Source organism: Ochotona curzoniae, unplaced genomic scaffold (genome assembly GCF_017591425.1).
Source record: "Ochotona curzoniae isolate NIBS_2020 unplaced genomic scaffold, NIBS_Ocur_1.0 scaffold_461, whole genome shotgun sequence".
NCBI classification, from domain to species: Eukaryota; Metazoa; Chordata; class Mammalia; order Lagomorpha; family Ochotonidae; genus Ochotona; species Ochotona curzoniae.
The window spans coordinates 4567464-4594122 of record NW_024467120.1 but is presented as its reverse complement, the minus strand read 5'-3'; the positions used below and the strand labels follow the sequence as shown (position 1 = coordinate 4594122).

At 47.2% G+C, this 26659-nt stretch overlaps 1 protein-coding gene across 3 annotated transcripts in view; it reads right to left on the bottom strand.

Annotated features, from left to right (window-relative positions):
- Positions 1-467: 467 nt before the first annotated feature.
- CAP2 (cyclase associated actin cytoskeleton regulatory protein 2) overlaps positions 468-26659 on the bottom strand; it is a 131107-nt gene continuing 104915 nt past the window's right edge. For all 3 annotated transcript variants that reach the window (XM_040967595.1, XM_040967597.1, XM_040967598.1), the window contains 6 exons: positions 19731-19923; positions 18401-18573; positions 17231-17354; positions 17057-17139; positions 5359-5499; positions 468-2143 (listed from right to left, as the gene is read on the bottom strand). In XM_040967595.1, the coding sequence (XP_040823529.1) occupies positions 2060-2143; positions 5359-5499; positions 17057-17139; positions 17231-17354; positions 18401-18573; positions 19731-19923 (798 nt within the window). In that variant the 3' untranslated portion in view covers positions 468-2059. The remainder of the gene's footprint in view (positions 2144-5358; positions 5500-17056; positions 17140-17230; positions 17355-18400; positions 18574-19730; positions 19924-26659) is intronic.

Below are 26659 nucleotides of genomic sequence, written 5' to 3'. Positions count from 1 at the left end.
TTCATTTTGACTTTTAGTGAATGTACGTGACATGCAATTCTGCTGGATATGCTAATTTGTTGACAGTATTTGTTAGGTTACAACATGGGTAACACTGGAGTTTGGCAAGGTGCAAGAAGCAAGGCATGCAGGAAAGTCAGCGTTGCCTTTGGTAACTTCATACATTGTCTGAGTTTTTTCAACAAATTCAACCTGTTCTTAAGTCACATGTGCAAGTGGTTCAAATAACTGGCTAAACTTTAAGTTCAGAGTTTCAGTATCTCAGGTGAGACCTTTTTAAAGGCTGATGTCAAGTTCAAAACCAGCTGACACAGTCTAGGAATTCCAAGTGGACTTGTTTTTCAATATAGAAATGTGTATATTGAATATGAACTTTAGGTGTTCACTTTTGCTTCTAATTTTTTATAATTTTGTTGTTACTTACCTTTATTATAATTAATGATCTATAACATAGTATATATATATACTTATAAAATCATTTATTTTCGGGGATGCTTACATTGACAGGCATCTATGTAGGGGATTCTGTGAGTAAAGAGGTCTCAACTATAGAACTAGATTCTGGCATTCCACCTACAAGTGGCTTTACTGCTATCCACCTTGAAGAAGACATCCTTCAGGGAAGTTGTTGCCATGCTGGAGAAATCTTAATTCAGCCATGGGAGGCTCAGCTATGTTTGCTGAAGCTGATTACGAGCAAGGGCAAATGAGTGCTATCTTCACCCCTCCAGAAAAAGTTACCCCAGGTTTCATCACAGTGTTTAAACAATTAGAATTGTACTTTATTTCAGAATAAGTTTACGTTTCAAAAACGGTATTTACTAAAGCCACGACATTATTCCTACAGACAAAACTTTTATAGCAAAACCTTGGTACTTGAGCATGAGTCATATGAATACTATCCAGATATAGAAGAGATTTAAAAAGCGAAAATGATATATTCCAAAGGCTGTCATAGGCACAATATATATGCTTGTATTGGTTTCCGCAAGCATTAATTATCCTATATGTTATTAAATGTGATCCAAGAAGTTGTAGATTCTTCAGCACTATGTACTGAAAAGGTACAAAAAAAAATACCATAGTTACTCCTAGGTTGAGACAGCAGGTACTACCAAGACTAAAAAGAGGAGCAGAAAGCCAAGACAACATACAATTCCTTATCATTGTATGTAATACACCTATGGCTTTTTTTGTGTTCACTTTTGAGACTAGTTAGCAAGTCTGGTGAGTGCAAAAGAAAAAAAATAGTCTCTAATGCAACATTCAAGGCATCATTTCAAGGCATCTGATATTGAACAGTTTAAAAAGTACAGAACCCAAAGTGAGCTTGACCTTAGCGAGGTATTATATAGCAAAGAAACCACTTCCTTTCATGTATCTTTTGGCATCATCAGAATCATTAAACAGAAGAGTGAGAGTTCCCAAGTGACATGGTGGAAAAATACATAGGATGAATACTAGAATTTATTATATCTGTTTTTTTTTTTTTAAATAATGGTAAAGGGTATGGGTCTTTCAAGGACCAAGAAAGTGAAAGTGGTCTTGAGATCTAAACTTTCTTAGGTCTTTTTTTTTTTTTTTAATTGAGTTAAAACGTGTTCATGCCAAGCGTATCTGCACTGATAAAGCTGACTATATGGTTAAAAATAAAGAAAACAACTCTACGTTTTTCAGGGCAGACTACAACTACGTCATCTTGAAAATCTCTAAAAGGTAGAAATGTACACCTCAGATACACTCTTTGTCCACTAGGAAGTCAATGCAGATGTCAAAGTGACTCATGCAGATCTGCCTGTCAGTTCCCGTGGGAACAAAATTCTGCTTCCATTAAGCCCTCAGTGATCACAGTCGTCATGTGGAACTACAATCACACACAAACGCAAACCAGGAAGAAATGCTAATTTCAAAAGACCCACAAAGGCGTGCCAGACACGAGCTGCGCCGGAGGCCCAAACCGCAGCCACTTCCAGCTCCTGAATGCTGCTTTGCTCGTCCACTTAGCGGGGCAAGGGAGAGGGGTAGATCTTCAGGTGAAGCAGCTCTTTCTCCCTGAGGATCAGCCCATAATTTCGGCAGGTTCAGTGACCAACTTGGAACCATCCCACGACGTCTTGAACTGTTCCGGAACGGGAAATTCCCTCTGCAAGAAGAACAAAGTAATTGACACTGAGGGTTTCCTCCGCAAACAGATGGAAGGCTGATGAGGGCCACGCGATGGGCAAGAGACACAGGACAGAGCCCAAATGTGCCTCTTGGAGAGGTCTTGGCCATCCAGAGACGTGCCTATGTCATGTCTCGTCTCAGTGAGTGCATGCCGGCATCGTTGTTAAAGCCCCCGGCCGCGGAGAACCAGGCAGGCTTCTAAACCACTGGGCACCTGCGCGCGCACACCCCGCCACCCGAAAAACACCTAGGCCGTCTCTCCTACCCTCTTCTCCCCGCAAATCTTCACCATGCCCACGGGCCGACCTGTCATTTCTGTGTCAGGCCCAGCTGAAAATGCCAATCTGTATTTCCAGCAAGCTCTGAGAGCCTGGCTAGGCTTTCTAGCGCAATCGGCGCCTTCCCGTTGGTGAATTACGATCAAGGAAATGTGCTGAAAGTTGTGTATAAATCTGTTAACCCCTCACCTTATCAACTCTACTCCCCCCACTTCCCACTGGAAAACACGTGCACACACACACACATACACACTGTACCCTCTATACACACAACCAAACGACAAACACAGGACAGCCGCCTGGAAGCAGTCTGGCCTATTCTCCTTCCCCAGGGAATGACTCCCCAGTAATTCTGGAAGAGAACTGAACTCAAGCAGCCCCACTGGCCCCAGCTTGTGGAAATCCTGTGTGTCCACGAAGTATCCCATCGTAGACGCGTCCACGAAATGTACACGAACTTGTCTGGTCTTGCTGGATTAGGTCGGCTTGGTGCGTTCCTTTCGCAGGCAGTCATTCGTTTATTTAAAAAGGGAAAGCCCCTGTTGAGTCATGAATTCTCCCGCAGTGACACAGCTTAACAAGCTGATGCACACGTGCGGGAGCCGAGCCGCTGTCCCTCTCCCGGCCTCCGTGAGAGAACACTCCGGTGCGAGGGCTGCTCTGTGACAGCCGTGCACCGCAGCTGCTCCCACTCGTCCTGGCAGGGAGCAGGTGACAGTACTGTGCCGGTGGATGTTCTCCTGGAGGCTGACTTCTTTCAGGATTCACCACTGCCACATGTGGCTGCCCAGGGCAGGTCCTCCGTGTGGCTCCCTACCTCTCTACCTGCGAATGCACGCAGAGGGCCAACACCTGAGGCTACAAGGTGATGTTGGCATCAGAGCTCTAGTTCTGCACATCAGAAGCACGTGGGAAGTCCTATGCCCAGAGAGCCCACTTTCATTAGTCTAGAAGGTTCACCCATTACCCCACTGCTCTCCTGAGAAGATCCCATCTTCATGCAGCGGAACCTTCTGCTCAAACAGCTGCAAAGGCCAGCGATCACCCCGAGTTTTTGCTACCGAACCCAGAGGCTGGTTGGATTGCCTTTTCTTCTTCAGTGATATATATTTGTGTGTGTGTGTGTGGGGGGGTATGCATGGGGGATGGGAAGGACGTTTCCTAGCTCCAGATCAGACTGCCAAGACATCTGGTGGAAACGCATGACCCACTGTTAGCAAAAATTTGTGTTTTAAATAGAAATGATGGAGTTGGTGCTATGCCACAGCAAGTTAAGCCACTGCTTGTAATGTGGCCATCCCACAGAGGGCCGATTCTTGTCCCTATTGTTCTGCTTCTTCTTCTTCTTTTTTTTAAGATTTATTTATTTTTCTTGCAAAATCATATATACAGAAAGGAGGAGAGACAGAGAAGAAGATCTTCTGTCCATTGATTCACTCCCCAAGTGACCGCAACAGCCAGAGCTGCGTCGATCTGAAGCCAGGAGCCAGGAGCTTCTTTCCAAGTCTCCCATGCGGGTTCAGGAACTCAAGGCTTTAGGCTGTCCTCTGCTGCTTTCCCAGGTCACAAGCAGGGAACTGGATGGGAAGCGGGGCAGCTGGGATTAGAACTGGAACCCATATGGGATCTCAGCGCATTCAAGGCAAGGACTTTAGCTGCTAGGCCACCATGACGGGCCCTGCTCCACTTCTGATCCAGCTTCCTGCAGATGCACCTTGGAAGGTAGTAGGGGATGGCACAAGTGCCTGGATTCCTGCCACCCACCAAGGAGAGCCAGATGGAGTTCCAGGCTACTGACTTTAGCCTGGCCAAGCTTCCAGCTACTGGTGCCATCTCTGCCTATCTCTTTTTCCTCCCCCCATCTCTATCACTCCACCTTTCAAATCAATCAATCAGTCTTGAAGAATTACACATGATGAGTTCTGTGCTGCAGTATGTAGTGTGCAGCTGGAGAGAGCTGAGGAGCTTAGGAGTGGAGAGACCATGTTAACAGTCATGGCAACTGCGTTAGGGGATCAACCCGCATGTACACTCCGGAGGATGACGGGATTCCTCTTCTAAAGCCAAGCCACTGCGTTACTCTTCTTGTCTCTCCCCAGCCCCCTGCACAGTTAGGCTTGGGGGGCATTCTGGCTGTATTCGTTTGCTTCCAAGAAGTGCTGACTAGCAGGCAGCAGTAACTTGCTTCCGAGCAGCAACTAGCAAATCCACCACACTTCACAAGAGGTACCTGACTGCAGACAAGCCCTTTTAGCGTATGTGAGGACATCTGCCTGTTTCCTTCAGAAGCTTCTCCGTCGGGGCAAGGAAGTGGAGTCAATGAATGCTGCAAAACCCACTTAGGCTGGTGTTTAGTGGAAGGGTGCTGCACGAACACATAGCGTTAGCATAACCTGGGATGCCTGTAAGAAATCCAGGTTCCTGGGCCTCACCCCAAAGCTGCTGAACACAGATGGGGGCAGGGTTTAGAAGCAGGCATTTTCATCCGGCCTGCCAGCTGGTTCTTAACCTGGGTTTGAGATTCAGTCTCTAGTGCATCTGCACTAGTAGGTTTGCTTGGAAATCATCCACTCTTCTTGCTTCCCCTGAAGCACTTCTTTCCTGTTTACCTGTATTAGACCCATGGTAAATATTTGGTCGTACACAATGGGAATTCAGACGCATGCTGCGCAGTCTGAGGGAAGCTGATCCATTAAAGTAATTGTTGCTCGACGGCCTTGAGATGCCCTCGTTCAGGAGCGAGTGTGGTCAGGAAGCTAAGAGGAGAGGAGAGATGTGGAAGACAGTCTCCTGCCTGGGAGTCAGGCTGCAAATGCAGCTCACGAGGAGGAAGCTGATGAACCAATCTCTCGGAATGTTAATAATGAAGGCTCAAAAGAAAAAAAATTCTTGCAGCCTTTTGAAAGGTACTTACATAGTCCCCATCCTGAGGGACCAGGATATTCATCTCGGAGGATGTGGCGCTCACGATCTCACAGTCTAATGCATCCTCACTAAGGTATATGTGGCAACCCTCTGTCTTATTAATGGAAATGGTCGGCACTCTCCCCATCACCTGAAACACAAAAAATACATACATACATGAATACGGGATCAAACCAAAGAAACAGAAGTCATGATGCCCCCAAATACATACAATCTAGATCCTTCTTGGAGCTAGCTTAGCTTCAACAACCATTAGGAATCTATTGGGAAAAAAAATTTTCAACTCTCCTGTAAAATATGAAGAACAGTGCTCTTAAAAAAAAAAAAAAGAATCTCCTGGATGCTTCAGCTGTAATCAACTGCCTAGGTTGCAATGTACATATGTTGTGCCAGCAAAGATACCTGTTCTAGCTTTTTTTTTAAAAGATGTGGGGGCGGGATGCCAGCAGACAGTGTCTTGGGGACCCTCCTGCGAGTGTGCGTGGGCCATGGGTAGACAGGTGGGACTCCAGGTTAGCATGGCACACTGCTGGATGACTGGGTTTCAGAATACGTGCACTTGTGGGCATGGGAGGCTATGGAGAGCTGAGAAAAGCAGGTCGGGGGATTTGTGGGAGGGAAGACTGCTGAGGGAGAACATGATAGGTGAGGAGTGAGTGCTGGGGACTTCCACCAACCAGGCTACTGCACTTGCAGGTAAACGAGGGGACTGAGACTGGGCTGTTTAAAGGATGGAAACGAGAGGACCTTTGGTATCAAACCAACAGACCTGTCCACGTGGGAGACGAGAGCTGGGCTAGTTGGTATCAACCACTGCCTACCAGCACACACAGAAGCCATGGAAGGGGGGGGTACATGGCAGGGCTCAACCATAGTACCCACTAGTAAGTGTTGGGGTAGAGGGTGGACCACACCAGGCTAGGCCATGACGCTAACCAGCTCACAAGAGAAATGGGTCTGGGAGTAGATTCTGTGGGTATCTTGGGCTCACCCCTGTGAGACTGTCATACCAGCTGGTCTGCTCGAGGGCTGGCTGGGGTGGTGATCGGCTGAGCTAGGCATGACCATGAAATTCACCAACACTGAGGAGTATCGGGAATGGGAACAGGCTGGTCTGTTCCAGATGTAACACCCGCAGGCACACCTGAGAATTGGGTATGGGGCACACCAGGCCACAACATCCACCAGTAAACACAAAGGCTGAGGCTGGGGGATAGATTATGCTGGGTTAAGGCCTGATGCCTATGTAGATGTGTGAGACCTGGGTCTTGGAGTGGGCCTGGTGGGGGAACTTGGAGAACTCCCCAAGTGAGCTGTCGCTTTCTCTGTGAACACATGAGTCAGGACTGGGTGTGGGTCAGGCTGGGCAGGACTGCTTCACTTGTTGGCAGGTGTGTGGGTTGGCTCTGGTGGGGGTTGGGGGATGGGTGTACCAGACAGGGTCAGGGCAAACCATGGCACACTGGTATGCACAGAAGCCAGATGCGGTTGGGTCATGTCGGACTAGGCTAGGCTATCTCAAATACTGGTTTGCATGAGAGTCAGGGATGGGAATAGGCTGGGAGGGTTAGGCTGCAGCACCCACCAGTGAGAGTTAGGACTGGGACAGGCCAGGCCAGGCCAGGTTGAAGCATCTGCAAGATCTGCCACTGAAAGATGACCTGATAGAAGAGCTTGGGGAACTCCTCTGGTAGGACGTAGTCCCTGCAGGTGAGTGCAAGAACCAAAGCTGGGAGCCTACCCAGACCAAACCATGTTACAATATCCACCGACATACATGTGGGTGAGGTCTGCGGGCAGGCCATACTTGGCCAGTTCATAGCAGCCACTGGCAGATGTGAGAACCAGGTTGGAGTGCACGACAAGTTAGGTTGGACCAAAACACCAGCCACTTCATATTAGTGCTGGGACCCCGCACTGTCCACGCTGGACTAGGTGGCAGCATCTGCCAGTGTGAGCTGGAATTGTGGGTAGCCAAAGTCAAACCAGATTACAGCACCAGCTGGTGAATACCAAGGTGAGGAGAGCCATGTCAATCTGGGCCACAGCTCCCACAAGCACACATGAGGCACAGGGATGTAGGCAAGCCTAGTAGGGGTTTCCCTGCTGGGCCACTGCTCCAGCTGGTGAGCTTGAGAGCTAGGACCAAGAGACAGACCAGGCTGGACACTGCAAAGCCCATTGGCCTGCATATGTGCTGGGTTAGGGGGAGAGTCAGGCTGGGCTAAACAACCATATCCACTGATGCATGCATGAGACCGAGTAAGGGCTGACTGGTCAGGCTTTGCCATAGCATCAGCTAGCATGTGCTGGGATCTGGAGCAAGTCCTGTCATACTAAACAGCAGGACCACATGGAAAGTCCATGATCCAGTGCTGGAAATTGTCCTAGCAGGGCACATGTGAGCATGCCTCTGATAGGCTGTAGCTTCCACAGGTGAGTATGAGAAACAGGGCTGGGGACAGGCATGGCTGAACAGGTGGTTTGCCAGCATGAGTATGAGCTGGATAGTGGGGTCAGTTGGACTCCTAGTTTCAAATTGGCTTGGCTCCAGCCATTACAGCTATTTGAGGAGTGAATCTGTAGATGGAGGATCCTTCTATCTCTCCTTCTTTGTGTGAATCTGCCTTTCCAATAAAAGTGAAATCAATATTAAGCCTACAGTCTCAAGGATCTGAATTCTGGAAGATGGTGCCAAGTTCATCAGGCCATTTAGATACTCATAACATCATTTGCAGGCCAACTTAAACATCAGCTTGCTGTAACCTGTTGAATTTCAGGTCCCACTGCTGTTGCCTGGGTAGGGCTGAATCAAAAGATTCTGTGGCCTGCAGGCCTGCTATTCCCTACCCCGCATGGACTCTCAGTGAGAACACAGAGCAGCTCACACCTCGATGGAATTTCAGTCTCATGAAGCACCTGGGCTCTCCTCCGTCGCTTTCCCAAGCTTATTAACAGGGAGCTGGATCACAAGTGAAACAGATGGGACTCCAGCTGGTGCCCATACCCATATGCTGGCAACACAAAAGCTTAACGTGCTATGACACAGCACCTGCTCCCTTCTTTTAAATTTTCAAAATATATTTGAAAGGCAGAGTTACAGAGAAAGAGAGAGAAGATTGAGAGAGAGGGAGAAAGTGAGATGGGGGAGGTGGGGTGGAATCTTCCATTTTCTGATTCACTCCCAGACAGCTGCAGCTTCCAGGGCAGGGTCAGGCCAAAGCCAGGAAGCAGGAGCCTCACTGGAGTCTCCTATGTGGCTGTCAGGGCCCAAGCCCTTGAGCCATCTTCCACTGTAGCCCACAGGAAGCACCAGGTCTCTCTGTTTCCAAGGCAAGGTGGGACACATGAGTCAGGACTGGGTGTGGATCAGGCTGGGCCGGACTGCTTCACTTGTTGGCAGGTGTGTGTGTTGGCTCTGGTGGGGGTAGAGGGAGGAGTGGACCAGACAGGGCCAGATGCGGTTGGGCCATGTTGGACTAGGCTAGGCTATCTCAAATACTGGTTTGCATGAGAGTCAGGGATGGGAATAGGCTGGGAGGGTTAGGCTGCAGCACCCACCAGTGAGAGTTAGGACCATGGGGGTGAGGGATGGGCAGGGCCAGGCCAGGCCAGGCCGTAGCATCTGACGGCAAAGGCCAAGTTGGTTGATGGGCTATGCCGGGCTAAGTCAGAGCAACCATGGCATGTGCAGGATCCTTGGTTGGAGTGAGTACAACTGGTTGGGGAGCAAAAGTGACATCCTGGCGAGGCTGAGGTTCCCACTAGTGAACGTGAGAGCTGGAATGAGGACAGTGAACTGGGCTTCACATGGCTACAGCATCCCTTAGCATAGGAATGGACTGGGCCTGGGGTGTGCCAGACTCAGCTAGGTTCTAGCACCTGCTGCTGCTCACAAAAGCCAAGGTGGAGATAGCACCTGCTGAACCATGCAAAGCTAGGTCTGAGGGTGGACCATGAAGGGCTGGGTTGTAGCACCCAACAGTAAGAGTCAGAATGGGTACTGGCTGGTCAGGCAAGATCACTGTAGCAGCCAGAATAGGTGGGTGGGCCAAGGACCCACCAGCGTGTGCGAGATTTGATAGAGGAGCTTGGGGGAACTCCTCTGATGGGACATAGTTCCTGCAGGTGAGTGTAAGAACCAAGGCTAGGCGACTGCTCAGATCGAGTCATGTATCCACAGGCATACATATGGGACAGGTCTGGAGGCAAGTCATGCTTGGCTAGTTTATAGCACCCACTGGCAGATGTGAGAACCAAGTTGGGTGCAGGACAAGTTAGGTTGGGCCAGTACACCAGGCAGTTCACATTAGTGCTGGGACTGGGGGCTAGCTGGGCTAGGTTAGGCAGAGGCACCTATGAACATGAGCTTGAACTGGGGGCAGCCTGGTCCAATCCATACTGCAGCACCAGCTGGTGAATGCTGTGGTCAGGAGAGCCATGCCAGACTGGGCCACAGCTCTTACCAGCACATGTAACCTGGGATGGGGAGCGAGTCTAGTAGGGGAGCTGTGGGGGCTCCCCTGGTGAATCACTCTTTCCATTATTAAGCCTGAGAGCCAGGAGCAGTGGTAGACCAGGTTGGGTACCACTACAATACCCACTGGTCTGCACATGTGCTGGGTTAGGGGAGAGACAGGCTGGGCTAAGCTAGTGCATGCATGAACCAGAGTAAGTGCTGGCTGTTCGGGTTTTGCCACAGTATCAGTTCCAAATGCTGGGTCTGGGAGCAAGTTCTGTCAGGCTAGACCACAGAATCACATGGAAAGTTCAAGATCTGGTGCTGGGAATGGGTCCAGTAGGCACCTCTCTGATGGGTGGCAGCTCCTACTGGTGAGCATGAGAATCAAGGCTGGATAGTGGGGTTAGTAGGGCTGAGCTATCCTCCAATACCCACCGATGTGTATGAGAGCCAAATGGGATGTGGGATGAACTGCACATGCTGGCAGGCACAAGAATCAGGGCTCAGGATGGGCCTGGTGGGTGTTACTAGGGACCGCCCCAACTGGCTGTAGTTCCTGCCGTTGAGGTTACCTTTGGTGATGTTTCTTTGGGGACTCCCCCAAGTGGATCACTGAACTCAGAATTCTAACCATGGTGATTATATGTGGTCGGTGTGTCAGAACTGGGTCTTCACAGTTGTTGAGGCCTGTGCAGTGGACCCCATGCTCAGATGTTCATGGGGTATATGACAACCAGTTCACTAAGGCCTACAGAGGATGTTGAGTACCATGGAGGGCAGAGTAAATTAGATATCTCTCCCAGTCAAGCTTGACACAATATTTGGGTGAATGGAGACTCTAACATAGACTATGTCAGCCAACGGACCTTGGAAGGATTTCCTCAACCTTGGAGCAATGAAATCAACAGCATTTCAGAGCTATCCAAAGCACATGTCCTCAGAACATGCTGGACATCAGAAACCCTGGCTTGAGATTGGGGGGCCGTCCCCATTCCTGGGTACTGATGCAACAGGACTGATGAGAGTGGCCCTCTCTCCTTCTTTCTTCACTTTCCCCAAACACAAGAAGAAAAAAAGAAGATTGGAGGCAGCTGTCTTATCTACTTCCTTGACCCTCCCCACCCTAATTGTTGGTCCACACAGGCATACATGCTTATCATCTATGTAAACATAATATGAAACAAAACATTTATCATGAAAAAATTAGTTAAATAGAACAAGTTTGAAAAAAAAAAAAGGAATGCACTGGATGAGAGCTGAGAGTTGGTTAACAGCAATATCTTTATGCTGTCCAGGGTAGGTGTCATTTGGGGACAAAATGAATGGACCACACAAGGGGCTTCTGAAACCGTAGGGTCTTTTTCCAAGGCAAATTTAAGGTCCTGGTTTAGAAACAGCAGCTAAATGTTCAGAAACAAAAAAGGCCTCACAAACCTGTGAGAGGATCTGAAACATATATTTGATTTCATGATAAGACATTAAGATACATTTGCTTTTCTTTGTGTACAGTGTTTGTTCTGATCAGTTTCTTCGAAACTTGCGGTCCACCAAGTGCTGTCATTTAAGATGAAGATTATTCTTCAATAAAAACTGAATAGATTGACTCCACACTTAGGTAGGTAGGAAACACTGTAATTCTTTTTACATGAGACATTGGCTGGATAAAGGTATTTCAGGCTGAAATGCAAAGCTTAAATGAGATGAGTGCCTAGGTATTTTGAGGTGTATTCATTTCAGGAGCCAAAACCAGGAGCTTGCTTGGTCCAGGACACTCATTATGTAGATGAACAGGGTGGTCCACAGAGGAGGGAGATTCTTTGTATCATTCGCAAATATCTAAGGGCTATAACCATTCCGATCCTGTTTTAAATTTCTCTTCGGACAATCAGTTTTCAGAATTTCCCCCTTCTGGGGTAGTCTATCCCCTGGCCCCAGGACCACATTACAACTCTAGAATTTTCCTTCTTGTGATGGTAATGAGAGCGATAAAGACATCTCCTCTTTCACGCCAAGTGAAGGCTGCAGTGCTTGAGCAAGTGCTGTTGGGGGTGTAGGTGATGGCAAGAATTCCTTGTGGGAGAGTCTAGCCAGGTCACCAGATCCATAGTTCTCTATTTACTGCTCCCTCCATAGAAACTGGACACGGAGTTGGAACTAAGCCTTGTTTTTTTTTTTTTTTTTAAGGCAGAGGTAGTTTAAGGTCAGGTAAGCCCTGGGTTTTGTCAGAACTAAAATAATAATACACAGATCTGTACCCCTATCTCAGGAATGTGTCAGCAGTCATGTTTTGATCATTTTTGGATTCTTCTGCACTGTAGAAGCACCATACAAAATGAGAAGGGGTGACTTGCTGATATATTTTAAGCGACTTCTTCGTGAGATGGTGGAAAAACAAGAAGCAAGCATTCCGGGCTAATAGCATTTTGTATGCACTTACATGTTGCTGTATTGTCTTGTCATGTAGAAATGCCTGGGGCTGGCATTGCAGCATAGCAGGTTAAGACATTTCCCATGATGATGGCATTCCCACGACTGCCAATTTGAGTCCTGGCTACTCTGCTTCCTAGCTAGCTCCTGGTTAATGCGTCTGAGGGCAGCAGAGCGAGGCCTGAGCAACTGGGCTTCTTTACCCGTGTGGAAACCCAACCCTAACTATTATAGCCATTTTGGGAGTGAACCAGTACATAGGGGATCTGTCTAATCCTTTCTATGTAATTCTGACTTTCAAATAGATGAAATACATTTAAAAAAAGAAAGAAATGGCTTATATATCTGCAAAAGCAATGGGAGAATTTAAAAAATAACCCTGTCGGGTTACAAGTTGTCATTGCCTTTTAGCCAATGCCACACTGTGCATCTTCTGTGGGTGTCTTTCTTCTCTGAGGATCTGTGAACACTTTGTGAGAGCAGATTACTAATTTTTCTTATTTTTTAAAAAAGATAAATTTATTTCTGTTGGAACAGTAGATTTACACAGAGAAGGAGACAGAGAGAAACTGAGGTCTTTCATCCACTGATGCTTCCCTAAATGGCTATAATGGCCAGAGCTGAGCCAACCCAAAGCCAGGAGCCAGGAGCTTCCTCTGGGTCTCCCACATGGGTGCAAGAGGATGGTTTTGGGCCATCCTCGACTACTTCCCCAGACCACAAGCAGGGAAATGGATGGAAAGTGGAGCAGCCAGTGTATGAACCTGGTGCCCCTATGGGATTCTGGAGCATGCCAGGTAAAGATTTGGCCACCAGGTTATTACACCTTATCACCATTCTCTGGTGGCTGAAGCTGAGAAATCCGAAGCTAGGAGCCAGAAATTTCTTCACAACTTCCCACATGTGTGCAGAGTCCAAGGACTTGGACCACCCTCTGCTGCTTTCCCAGACCATAGGCACAAAGCTCAATCGAAAGTGGAGCAGCCTGGAACACGAACTGGACCCATATGGGACTCCTGTGCTGCCGGCTGAGACTTAGCTGCTATGCCATGGATCCAGCCCCTCCACCTAAATTTTTTTAAAAAAACTTTTCAGTGGCTGTTTTAGGTTCTCCTCTCTCTGACAGTTTGTACTCTTTCCCTTAGAGATTGGCCAACAGCAGGATCAATGGATCAAATTTTACCAGCTTTAGTCCATGTCCTCTTCTTCCCTTCCAATTTTTTTACAAAGGCTTTTTGGGGTAAAGTCTGCAGACATGAAATTCACCCATTTTTCACATACAGCTCAGAACTCGTTAATGACTCCACAGAGTGGTGCATTGATGGCCGCATTCCAATCTGAGCGCATTCCTGTTGCCCCCCACCCTCCCTCGTGGCCATCTCTGCTTGCTCTGCATCTCCACCTGCAGGCAACTGCTCATCTGCTTTCTGGAAACAATTCCTTAAATGCTTTCCACTGGCAATGACATTCACTGGCTTGAACATCTGCTCCAGGGAAACACGGTTTATCCTTCCAGAGGCCATCTGAACCATGCAAGTCCACAGCAGTAAAAATTACGATCTAGTTCAGGCACAGATGTCTAAGAAGACTGATAGAACACATCCATGTTTGCCCCCCTGAAAGCTTTGCCAGAGTGTTGCCTTTTCTGGGAACGAAAATCTTACGCCAGAGTTGAAGCCCTCTTTCTCACCCGCAGCCCCATTCGCCTCCACCCTCTTGCCATGTACCTACTCTCCTGAATCTTGCATTTGTCACCACCTCTGCTCACCACATGAGGGCACAGGGTGGGTGGCTGCTTGAGCTCTTATAAGCACATTTAATATGCATATGTTGTTTTGTGTGTTCCTCATCTTCATAAATGGAAAATGGGCCCATTACCCAGTGTTTGTACTTTGTTGTTTTCAAGTTTTTCCTGTTTTTTTTTTTTTTAAATATATATATTTTTTGGTTTCTGTTGGAAAGGCAGATATATAAAGATCTTCCATCTGCTGGTTCACGCCCCTTCTGTCCACAACGGCCAGAGCTGAGCCAATCCAAAACCAAAAGACAGGAGCTTCTTCTGAGTATCCCACATGGGTGCAGGGTCCCAAGGCTGTGGGCCATCCTCCACTGCTTTCTCAGGCTATAAGCAGAGAGCTGAATGGGAAGTGGAGCAGCTGGGATATGAAGCGGTAACTATATGGGATCTCAGCAGATATAAGGTGAGGATTTAGCCACTAGGCTATCGCGTCGGCCCCCAACCCCTCTGTTTGTTCCTTTTAACATTTATTTACAAGGCAGAGAGATGTATTGGTGAGACATAGATACAGATGGAATTAGGGGTGGAGACTGACAGCACTTCCATCTGCTGGTTCACTCCCCAGTTCCTTACAATCGCCTGGGCTGGGTCAGGATTGAAGCCAGGAGGCTGGCAGGACCCCAACTTCTTGAACCAATGCTGCTCCCTTCCCAGGGTCTGCATTAGAAAGGAGCTGGAGCTGAGAGTTGAATTCAGGTATTCCAAGGAAGGACTAACCCACCACTGGTGACATCAGCATCCCATACCGGTGCCGGATCAAGTCCTGCCTGCTCCACTTTTAATCCAAATCCCTGCTAATGTGCCTGAGAAAGGCAATGGCATACAGCCCAAGTGCTTGGGCCCCTATGTTCGTGTGGGAGACTCAGCAGAGGCTCCAGGCTCCTGACTTCAGCCTGGCCCAGCAATGGAAGATTCTCTGTTTCTCCTCCTCTCTAACTCGGCCTTTCAAAATAAAATAATAATAAACAAAATATTAAAAAAAAAGGCATCAGTGGAGAAAAGCCCAGTAAAGTGGGCCCACATGGGAGACCTGGAAGAAGCTCCAGGCTCCTGGCTTCGGATTGGCTCAGCTCTGGCTGTTGCAGTCACAGAAGATATTTCTGTCTCTCCTTCTGTCTGTAAATCTGCCTTTCCAATAAAAAAATATTTTTTTAAAAAGTCCAGTAAAAAGATACTCAAAACTTGAATTCAAGTTTAACAAAGCCAATTAGAAAAAGAAAGACATAAAAGAATAAGTAGCAACATGAAAAGAGGGGTGGATATCCAGTGCAGTGGATGTCTGAACACTCAAGACACCTGCATCCCACGTTGGAGGGCCTGGGTTTGAGTCCCAGCTCTGTGTCTGATTCTAGCTTCCTGCTAGTGCACATTCTAGCAGGTGGCTGACGATGACTCAAGTTGGGTCCCTGTGACTTACTTGGGAGAGCTAGACTGAACTCCTGGCTCCTGACTGGGACCTGGCTCAGCCTTGGTTATCGCAGGCATTTGGGGAAAGAACCAGTGGACTGAAGATTTGCCTCTCTGCCTTTTAAGTGTATACAATAAAAAATTTTTAAATGAACATGAAAAGAATATTAACCAAAGACAGAAGTTAGAGGCCCCTAAAGCTGTTGCCTGCAGTGCCGGCATCCCATGTGAGCACTGGTTCACATTTCTTGCTGCTCCACTTCTGATCCAGCTCCCTGCTAATGCCTGTGAAAAGTAGTGGAAGATGATCAAGTGTCTTGGGCTCCTGCTACTCTTGTAGGAGACCTGGAAAAAGCTCCTGGCTTTGACGTGGCCCAGGTATGGCCACTGCGACCATCTGGAAATTGAACGAGCAGATGGAAAAAAATCTGTTTCTCCCTATGCCTCTGTAACTCTTTCAAATAAGTTGTAGCTGGCCATAAGTAAGAATTCCTTTACCTTTTCATGTATTATAAAATCCCACATACCTTTATCTTATAATTAAGAAATATGTATTTTCTTCTGTTTTGTAAATCTAATGCAAAATTCTATTATCCAGGTGGTTATACTAATGACTTCAGCTATTCTTTGGGAAAACTTGCTTCTCCTTACCTAGCCCCAATTTTCCCACTGTGGGAGGGTTCTCTTTGGGACAGTGGTATTATGCTGGGGCAATGAATCCCTCAACAACTTTTATTTATGCAGTGGCTGATTTGTTCCAATCATTCAACCAGTAAACATTTACTTAGCACCTGCTATGTGCAGGTACTGTGCAAAATTCTGGGGCTGCTGAGGCTGGCATTGTGGAGTAGCAGGAAAAATTGCCACCTGCAACACCAACACCTCATATGGTGTTAGTGTCCCGGCTGCTCCACTTTTGCTCCAGCCTCTTGCTAATGCACCTGGGAAAGCAGCAGAGGACCCAAGTGCTTGGGTCCTCGCACCCAAATGGAAGACTCTGATAACTTCTTGAGTCTGGTTTCAAAGCCTGGTCCAGCACTGGCTTTTGTGGCCATCTGCAGGGTGAACCAGCACATGGAAGATCTCTCTCACTCTCTAACTCTGCCTTCCAAATAAATAAATCTTGAAGAAAAAGAGATTCTTGGGCTACAAAGCTTAGGCTGCTGCCCTTGAAACAGATGATGGCCCAGTCTGTGCAGCAAAAAATGGAATGTGGTATAAGAAGCTGAAAAGGAGGAACTAATGCAGTGTAAGAAGACAGATAGGGGCCTGGCACAATGGCTCAGTGACTAAATCCTCCCCTTGCTCTCACCATTGTGGCCAGTAGGGGAGTGAACCAGCAGATAGAAGAGCTTTCTCTCTCTGTTAATCTGACTTTCTAATAAAAATTAAAGATTGAATTAAATTAAAAATCTTTAAAAATTAAAAAATCTTAAAACAAAAAAAAAGAAGAAAGAGTTCACACTGGAGATGGTGACACTGTCTGGGGAGAGTGGGAATGGGACATGGAGGAACAAGGGTCCCCTTGCAGGCCATGTGCATGGAGCGTGCTGGGGCGTAGCTGGCGCAGTGTGGCTGGAGGGGGTTGCTCACCTGGATTTGAATGTCTTTGGAGTTGATCACCTCCACGATGCCCACCACATTGTCAAACACCAGGCCAAACTTCTTACAGTTGTCTACGGGGAAAAGTCAACTCCACTCAATATACACAGCAGATTTATACAAAAGGACTCATCGTAGTAGTTTTGGAGCCGAGTTCTGCCCTACCGATTGTAATGGAGTTTATTTTCCCTTTCATCTGGAGAGTGGATTTGCTGCATTTGAAGATGTAAGCTACTTGCTTCAGCTCCGTCTCTGGAATCATCAGGTCATTCCGGTCTTCTTGGTACTCCTACGATTAAAACACATGCAGATGTCACCTATATGTGAGGATATACAGAAAACATCAGCGGGCTTCCTGTTTGTCTAACACATCCTTTCTCTCTCCTTGCAGAGGAAACCCGGGTTTTACCTTTGTTATTATTGCCTTGGCTGTAAATGGGCAGATGGAACCAGTGGGTCTGGGCACCTTCCTAGCAGGTGTCTATACCCTGGCTCATGGCTAGGGGCTGGAGTAGGGGCATGGCAGCTGTTTGCTGAGCCACTGATGTTGAACCTGGACTTGAATCTATAGCACCATCTGCTATGTCCCATAGGGGTTAGACACACAGGTTGGGGAAGGAAGGGTCATGGCGGTGACCTAAGCTCTAGTATTTTCAGACTACAACAACCTTTTTAGGGATTTTGCCCTGAATCATTAGGGAGGGCCTCTGCATGGGCAGGGGACCCCAGCTTTCATCCACACTGGCAGTATCTTTGTCCTGAATAAATAGTTAGCCCTGATGGGTTTGGGGAGCAGGGAAAGTGATGGTTGAATATGTCTCTGCCTCCATGAGTGGAGCTGACTAAGTAAGCATCCTATAGAAGACCAGAATGGGGCACAGTCACTGGTTCTACAGGTTTCTCTTGCCATCTGTTGGTGTTGATAAACCAATGGAAAGAATGAAATTCACAGCAAGTAGCATGAGGATTTCTGGGGCGTAAGAAGCTATTGTCTAATGGCTCTTGAGGTTCAGTTCTGCAGGATGAGATGGGGCTCTGTGGGTGGAGCAATAGTACACTGATGCACCAGTGCTACTGGCTGGCACATTTAAAAAAAAAAAGGTCATTGGCACACTTCACGTTTGCATTATATCACAAGGAAAAATCACTTAAAATGATAAAGAATGCATATGAAGAGTGGACAACATTAAGTTTTCAGACACATTCAGAAATGTCATGGTTTCTAACTCCAGCTGGTGGGTTTTGCCTCTGACACCAAGAACTCCCAAGCTTATGTCTCAGCGCTGCGTTGATAAGAGGGCGTGTGTCAGACAGCGGGGGACAGGCGGCACTCACCACTCTCCACTTCTTTCCTTCTAACTCAAACACTGGAGAGTGTTTCTGAGCAGGAAGGGACTTGGGCGAGGTAGGGCTCGGGGTGTGGCTCTTGGTTGGAGGCGGAGTTTGTCCTTGAGCGCGCAGGCTGGGATTCTTGTACGTCTTCTGGTCATCGGTGACATGCCGCAGCCCTGCAAGGGTAACGCATGTGGACACGTTTCTTTTCAGTTCACGCCTGGGGCTGTGGCCCTACTGTGTTGGGCCTACATGATATAGACAGCATGAGAACTTTTGGTGAGGCTATTTTCATAACAGGCTAGCGCTGTGAGCATTTTGGTTTTAATTCTAGGAAAATCTTTAAGCAGTTAAAAATGACAAAAAATTCTGTACATAAAATAAAACAAAACATCCCAAATCTCAATGCATCCTAAAGTATCTGTCCCAGAAGGTTCAAACGACTTGCTTCTCTCATGGCTAAAACATTTGCCACACATAGCTAGAAAGGTTAGCGCATCCCAGTGAGTGCATATTGGAATACAGAATTAAACTTCGAGTCAGGAGTCCATTCTTTCTTTGCATATGACCTTCAGAGCAGAGAGTGGAGGCAGCTGAGGGTTAGAGAAAAATTTGGAATTTTGGGTTCTCACCACCTCAGCTCAATAGAGGCACCTTACAATCAAATTCCTGTTACTTGTGTATACAGCTTTTTTTTTTTTTTGGACACAATGATATATATTACTGTTTAGAGAGAGAGAAAAATCACCCATCCACTGGTTCACTCCCCAGCTGACTGCAATGGGTGAGGCAGGGCCAGGCTGAAAGCTGGAGCTTTTTCCTGGCACATTAGCAGAGAGCTGGACTGGAAGTGGAACAGCCAGGACTTGAACCAGTGCTCATACGGGATGCTGGCATTGCAGGTAGTGGCTTTACTTGCTACACCACAATGCTGGCTCCATGATCCTGATGAAGTTTAAATATTGTAAAATTAAAAGGGAAGTAACCCTTCGCCATGAGAGCACATGGGCGGTTCACTGTGATGTGTATACAGAGCTGAGTGCTTGCCCTGCTTCTCTCTCCAACTTGATGCCTTGGCTGTGGAAGGTGGTGCTCAGGTCTCAGGAACCGAGGCAATGAAGCAGAGCAGGGGTTGAATGAGAACTCAGACTCCCTGAGGTCTTTCTGGCCCACATGGCCCACCGAGGCTGGCTGTCTGGAACCATGCTGCAGCTGCCGCCTTCCAGGGTGCTCAGGATCCTCATCGTGGTGGTCCCTGGCACTGGCAGGGGATGGAGGATCTGGGTCCTGGAGCCTAAGGGAGCAAGGAAACCTCCAGGCCCCACCGGTTCACCTTTTGTTATTGCTTCTCCCTGGTTAAGCTGGGCAAACAAAGCTGAGCGTGATGGTGAGGACTCCTCTTTTCTGCCTTCATTTTCAAAAAGTGGAGGTGGTCCTGGAGGAGGTGGAGGTGGAGGAGGTGGGGGGAGTCCAGGCCCCGAGGACAGCACAGAAAATGCAGACGTTGTCGTCGTTGCGACCGGACCCTATGGGAGACAGCAGGTGAAGGAGAGAATGGCATTGAGATGGGAACCCTGCCTAGAACCTAGTTCTGTGCAGGGACCTCCTAGGACCGAGGATCTATGTACTGGGAACCCACAGCAGGACTGCCGGCAGAATTTGCACAGCCAGGGGGCTCTGCTGCTAACTTAGCTCAGGTCACAAGGTCATGTCCAAGACTCAGCATAGGAATGCAACTGGGCAATTGATAATGAGAACAAAGCAACACAATGGACAAGAAGATAAACTCTTTAGGGGCACTGGAAACTGGAGCGATCGATGGTGAGACAGGTGAAAAATTGTTAACAGTGATTAGATAATTATGAGCCTTTTGGCCCAGCTAAAGACTCTCTGGAAGTCATTTTTCCAAATATGCATGCCTCAAGCTGACCCCAAGACAAGCACCGTGTGTGACCTGGCTGTGTGGCATGGCCAGGACCGTATGACAGATGGCTGTGAACCTGGGGAAATTAAAGCCTTTAAAGTTAGACTTGTGTGAAGTGCACCCTTGGTCTTCAACCTGAAGGTCTAAATTCAAATGGCAGTAAAAGGTGACAGGCCAGACAAGGACTATGTTAATGTTTAGAACAGATAACCCTGGCACAGAACTTTGAACAAGTGGGTAACAAGTTTGGGAAAAATGACACTTTACTTTTTTTTTTTTAAGGTGTATTTATCTTTATTTGAAAGGTAGATTGTTCTACACAGAGACAAGGAGAGACAGAGAAAGAAGGTCTTCCATCCACTGGGTCACTCCCCAAATGGTTGCAATAGCCAGAGTTGAGCTGACTCAAAGGTAGGGGCCAGAAGCTTCCTCTGGGTCTCCCAAGTGGGTGTAGCGACCCAAGGACTTGGACCATCCTCTGCTGCTTTCCCAGGATGTAAAGTAAGGAGCTGGTTGGGCAGTGGAATAGTTGGGACACGAACCAGCGCCCATGGAGGATTAGTCTACTATGTTACCATGCCAATCTTAGTACTTTATTTTTATACCCAGGTGTAGAACTGTAAATTCTTGATAAGGAATTATAAGCTAATTCAACTTGAAAACCAGGAAGTTGAAACATTGAGAGTGTTGAGACGTGGTTTAGGCTCCTCTGTCTTAAGTATCAGATACACAGGTAAAATACCACATAAATGCCAAATATAAATCAACACAGCATATTCCTATTTTCACAAGCAACTCAGTATTACGAAGTGTCTCAAGAAGTTATTAATGTGTAAAAGTTCCTGATTGGGGAGCTGGAGTAAGCTCCCCATCAGCTGTCCTTCTTCCCAAAGGCCTGAGACAGCTCCAGGCTTAGAAGAAGGAAGCCAAGAGCCGGGAATGTAGTCCAGGTCCCCTGGGCAAGCTACCACCTTTTGCTTTCCAGGGTTGTTGTTAGTTTCAAGCTGGGGGCAGGAGCCAGAGCTGGGATGAGCTGGGACACTTCTGCTATGGGGCCACAGGCAACTGGCTGCTGCGCTAAATACCTCCCTGCCCCCAACCGTCAGAAGTTTAAGTCCAGTAGTATAGTACCTGCCACTTGAGAAAGAAAACACGCTATTTCAAAGTACTTACATAATCCCTATGAAGTGTAGAATTACTTGTGAAAATAAAAGACTTCTGTTATTCTGAATGCAAGACTTAAAAACTCAGCTGGTTGGAGTTCTCACCTCCTGAAGATATAATTTGCAAGGGTTTTCTATTCTTTAAACCAGCCTGACTCCATCACAGCTCTCAAAACGGACTAACCTCACACATCCTCTTCAGTATCTTACATGTTTTCTATTATGTGACTGGGTTGAAATTTGAGAATTTGCTCTGAATCATGAAGACTATATAACACATGCTTTGTGCAGCAAACAGTATTCCAGCCTCTGGTTGGAGACATCCACACAAACAAACAAATAAGTCTGAGAATTACTTTCCTCCCAAGTATGTAGTAACATAAAGAGTTGATGCTCCCATTCTCAAAAGCAATTTGGAGGGAAGGGGAGGTAATACCGGTCCCTAAGGCCAAATCATTTTGTTTGTCCCGCTGCTCTCAGAATTCAGACCCCAAGAACCATGAAAGGAGCCTGAAACTGAGAAGTCCCATAATCAACTTTTCGGAACACTGATATATTAAGAGAGCTGAACCAGAAACGCCAGACAAAGGGTTTACTGCCACGGACGCTGGAAATGAAAGCCAAAAAATAAGGGAGCCTGGGGGCAGCTGAAATGTGGCCTTGGGCTGATCCGTTGTCCATCCTGGATCATGCCCGTGTCAGCCCTAGCCCCGGCAGAGTGCCAGTCTCATGTTTCCAAGCTTCCTTTATAATCAGCATTCAGGGACTTTGCTGCAGGGGACCTAGGAACCAACTGATCAGGGCTTCCCTAAACTGGATCTCCGTGGGCTGCCTCTCACCCAGTAACTGCTACCCCTTCTCCTCTTTCTGTAGGACAAGAAAGCACCTGTGTTCTCACGTGGGCTTGGCCATGAAGGCAGTCACACTGGCCATGACCGTAGCCTGATCTGACATTTTCAGACACCCCAATGAGAAGCAGAACACTAGCAGGGAGACGAGCTGGGCAGTAGGTCCAGCCTGGGTGCTAGGCACCCATTATTTTCATTCTATCAACAGATATCTACTAAGTGTATTTATGACGGGTTCAATGCCAGGGGCTCCCCAACTCATCTGAACACCAGAAGCATGTAGGGATCTGCTGAAAATGTCCAATCCTAGGCCAGCTTACAAATACTCTCGGGGGGGGGGGTGGTGGTGGTGGTATTATGATGAGACATCTGTAACTTTTCTGAGTCTCCCTTGGTGACTTCAGGGTGGCAAGTTTGGGTATGACTGCTGTATCCTGTGTGCTGAGGTTAACCTTGATCATTACAAGCCCATGACTCAGGCAAGTCCTGAAACACATCCTTAGCAGATCAGACTGTTCAAACTTAGCTCTCAATGACCAGCTAGTGGGCGGTGGTCTAATTCTAATTTCTGCTTGACTCTAAAATCTTTTTGTGCTGTGTCCAGACTTTAAGAAATATTTATAAATTTAATTTGAGAAACACACAGAGAAATCTCCTATCTGAAGCTTCTCTCCCCAGATGCTCACAATAGCCAGTGCTGGGACAGCCCAATGCTGAGAGCCTAACAGTCAATATAAGTTTCCCATGTGGATGGCAAGATTCTAACTACTTGAGCAACCACCTGCTGCCTCCCAGGGTGTGCATACTAGGAAGGGATCAGGAGTGTACCTATGACTCCAATATGGGATAGGAGCATCCCAAGCAGAATCTTAGCAGGTGTGCCAGAAGCCTGCCTCCTCCCATCTCCCCACACCCCCTCTCCTCTACTTAAAAACAGCCACTGGTCAAATTAAAGATCTAGAAGTCTGGGCTGCCTCTACACATGTGTAGACTTGCTCTTGTGCCTCTGGCTAGAGTATGCATGACTAAAGTAATGGGAGAGGTACAATAGACTGGCTTGGATGATCTCCATTGATTCTCATGGACTCCCTCTCTTCCTCTAGTAGCTGACCTAGCTCCTATGGCTTACGGGGGCAGCAGGCACCTTGGTTGTGGACAGTGGCACTTCAGCAGTGTCAAAACCTGGATTGTATCGATTTGTTTGAAAGACAAGTTTAGGGATGACAAGTTTGCAGAGAAAGAGCGAGAGGAGAGGGAGAGAGAGGTCTTTTATCTCCTGGCTCACTTCCCAAATGGTTGCCATGGTTAGGGTTTGGACCAGGGAAAAGCCTGGAACTCAATCTGCATCTTCCTTATGAGTAGCAGAGGCTCAAAGTGCTTGAGCCATTTTCTGCTGTTTTCTCAGCTGCATGAGCAGGAAGCTGGATTGGAAATAAAGCAGCCGGTTCCCAAACCAGTGGTACTATATGTGATGCTAGTATTGCAAGCAGCAGCTTGACCTCCTGTGCCACAGCACTGTTTGATGCTGCTTTTGTTGCAACTTGGTGCTGCGGCTGTGAAAACTGGGCTGTGAAGTATTTCTTTCTTAAGTACTCACTGGTGCCCATACAGGGTACTTACATTCCCTGGCTCTGTATCTGGTGCTTTTGCTGTTCTGAGGTGTGGGAGGGTCCTGGCCCCTCTCCTGGGAATCCCTCAGCATGATTTCCTTCTTAAGACAAGTGCCCTGTGAGGCAGTCCAGCCTGGATGGGACCAAGAACATCAGATCCAAGCTTTATCTCAGCGGCCCCTTGAGTGAGCCACTGCATCGTGCTTTTCCACCAGTGCTGGAGCCTTGGAGCCTGTGGAAGAGTGGAGGGCAGAGGAGAGGGTATAGCATGGAGGGCAGATGTGCCCTGTTCCCATGATACCCGAGCATCATGTAGAGCTGCAGGAGTGCTCACAGAAGGGCACGCGTTTCAGGCAGGCACAGCAATGAGGGCCAAGAAGAGTGTCCAAACCAGTAGTGCGTGCCTCAGAAGCCTGCATGCAATCATACCGATTGGAGTCCTCGCCCCACTGCTTCACACAGAAACTTTAAGCAAAGTGCCACGCCAGCCTGCACAAAGCACTCACTGTCCTGATCGGAGGCTGCTGGCTCCACCGTCACGTGCATTGTGCATAGCACAAAGGCATCGAATGTGAGACCTCGCCTATCTGGTTCTTCCCCGAGTCTTCTCTCAGTGTATTCTGCTGTGATGTGTTTTAACCTCACGATTTCCTGCTTTCTTGTTTCTACAGTGGTGATGACCTCACGTGACCAGCACGAGCTCACCTAGAAGAGGAAGTGAAGCTGGAAGCTGAACAGGTATTTTGCATAGCAGTGAGTGTGATCTTTAGTGGCAATGACCTACACCCAAATGCTTTTCCAAAGCTTCTCCAGGGTTGAGCATGTGGCACAGTGGGTTAAGTTGTAGCTTGGGATGCTTGTAACTTTTCGCATTCAAATCCCACCTCTGCTTCTGATTCCGCTTCCTGTTACTATGTCAGAAAGGCAGTGGACTGATGGTCCAAGTACTTGGGTTTGTGCCACCCACATGGGAGACCTGAACAGGAATCCTGGCTCTTGGTTCTGGCCTGGCCCAGCCTGAGCTATAACAGGCAACTGTGGAATGAACCAGCAAATGGAAGATTTGCCCCCACCCCTGCCTTTCAAATAAACAAACTTAAAAAAAAAACCCACTATTTGTTGATAAAGTGCGTTTCTTAAGTGCTCTAGAGCCTCTGACCTCTGTTAAAGTTGTGTAACAGTGGCTTTCAACTTAAAATATGGCACATTTAGCTCATCTGCGATCCCAAACAGCCATTTTCAGGGTGCGAGTTTCACTTGTGCTGCAAGAACACAGCACAAAACCTAAACACGCTGCTCGTAAGCTCTATGAAGATTAATTTGGAGAGCAGATGTTTGGCTATATACTTTTGGGGAGGGCACAAAGACTTTTTAAAAAGTTAATGTACTGCAAATCCCCTTCTCTAAATTAATTTCAACTCTTTGGGGAACAGCTGCTTCCTCTGTTTTTAAATATGTGAACTGTAGCTATAAAATAATGAAGCCATTGTATGCAGTGTGTGGAAGGCTTGTCAGGTTTTGGTTATATATGCTGCATATAATATATAACCGCATTATACGCAATACAATTCTATGGTAATGTTTACTGACATTAGTTTTCATTAAATGTTACTTTTTGGAGTGACTCCTAATCATCTTATTACTCTAGAAATGAAATCTATTTTTTCTGAACGAGAGATGACTTCATTTCTTGATGGCCTATCCACCTTGTTTTGTTGGTAGCGATGACTTATATAATTAACAATCTACTTTCACTCCCTTATCCTTACCACCGACACTCTTGCCTTAATTATCCAGTGCACATTTGGATCTAAATAAGGCAAAAAAAATACATCAAATTATCCATTTGGTTGAGTTTTTAGAGAACAGGACTAAGGGCAGAAGTTTCATGTCTTGGAGACACAAACAAAAAGTGAAATGTAACTATTTGGGTTGAAAACTTGACTATAAGAAGGCTTCCAGTCTATAATTTCCTGAAATTCTGCCCAGGCAAATAGTTGTTTGAAAATTTTCAATTGTCATCTTTCAACTCCTAGGATTTTAAGGCCTAGTCAAAGGGGTAGCAGATGCTGCAATCTACATAGAATCTAACTGAACTGAGTAAGTAGGACTCACCTGTCAGTCTACTCAGCTATTGCTTTCCTAGTGATACCCTGTTGGGAACAAGCCACACAACGAGGATACAGGCCCACAGCCCGTTTTAGAGGTACATACAGACAGAAAGAGTGATCAGAGTGACACAGATAAGAGAATGAGCTGGCTCCCAAATGTTGGTTCCCTTCCCAAATGCCTTCAATTGGGGAGCTGGGTCCTGCAGAAGCCAGGAGTTAGGAATTTAGTTCCGGTTTCCCATATGAGTCGTCATCATTTGCTGCCTCCCAGGGTGCTCGTTAGCAGAAAGCTAGACTCAGAAGCAAAGCTGGAATCTGCACTCCGACACACCTTGACACTCCCACTGGGATGTGGGTATCCCGAGGGGGTCTCAGCCCTCCCCTTAAGTCCTGTCTAATCTAATAAAGGTACCAAATACACAAACAAGTGTAACCGGAATGTGCAGGTTCCTCATTCCCTATTTCAACTCATCACGGACTGAGAAGATCAGTGTATGCAGACTATTCCCGCTTGCCATTATTCTGTTATTAACTACAGCACCACAGCGATGCACAGAGCACTTCCACCGTATTAGGCATCAGAACCAGAGATGACTTAACGGACAC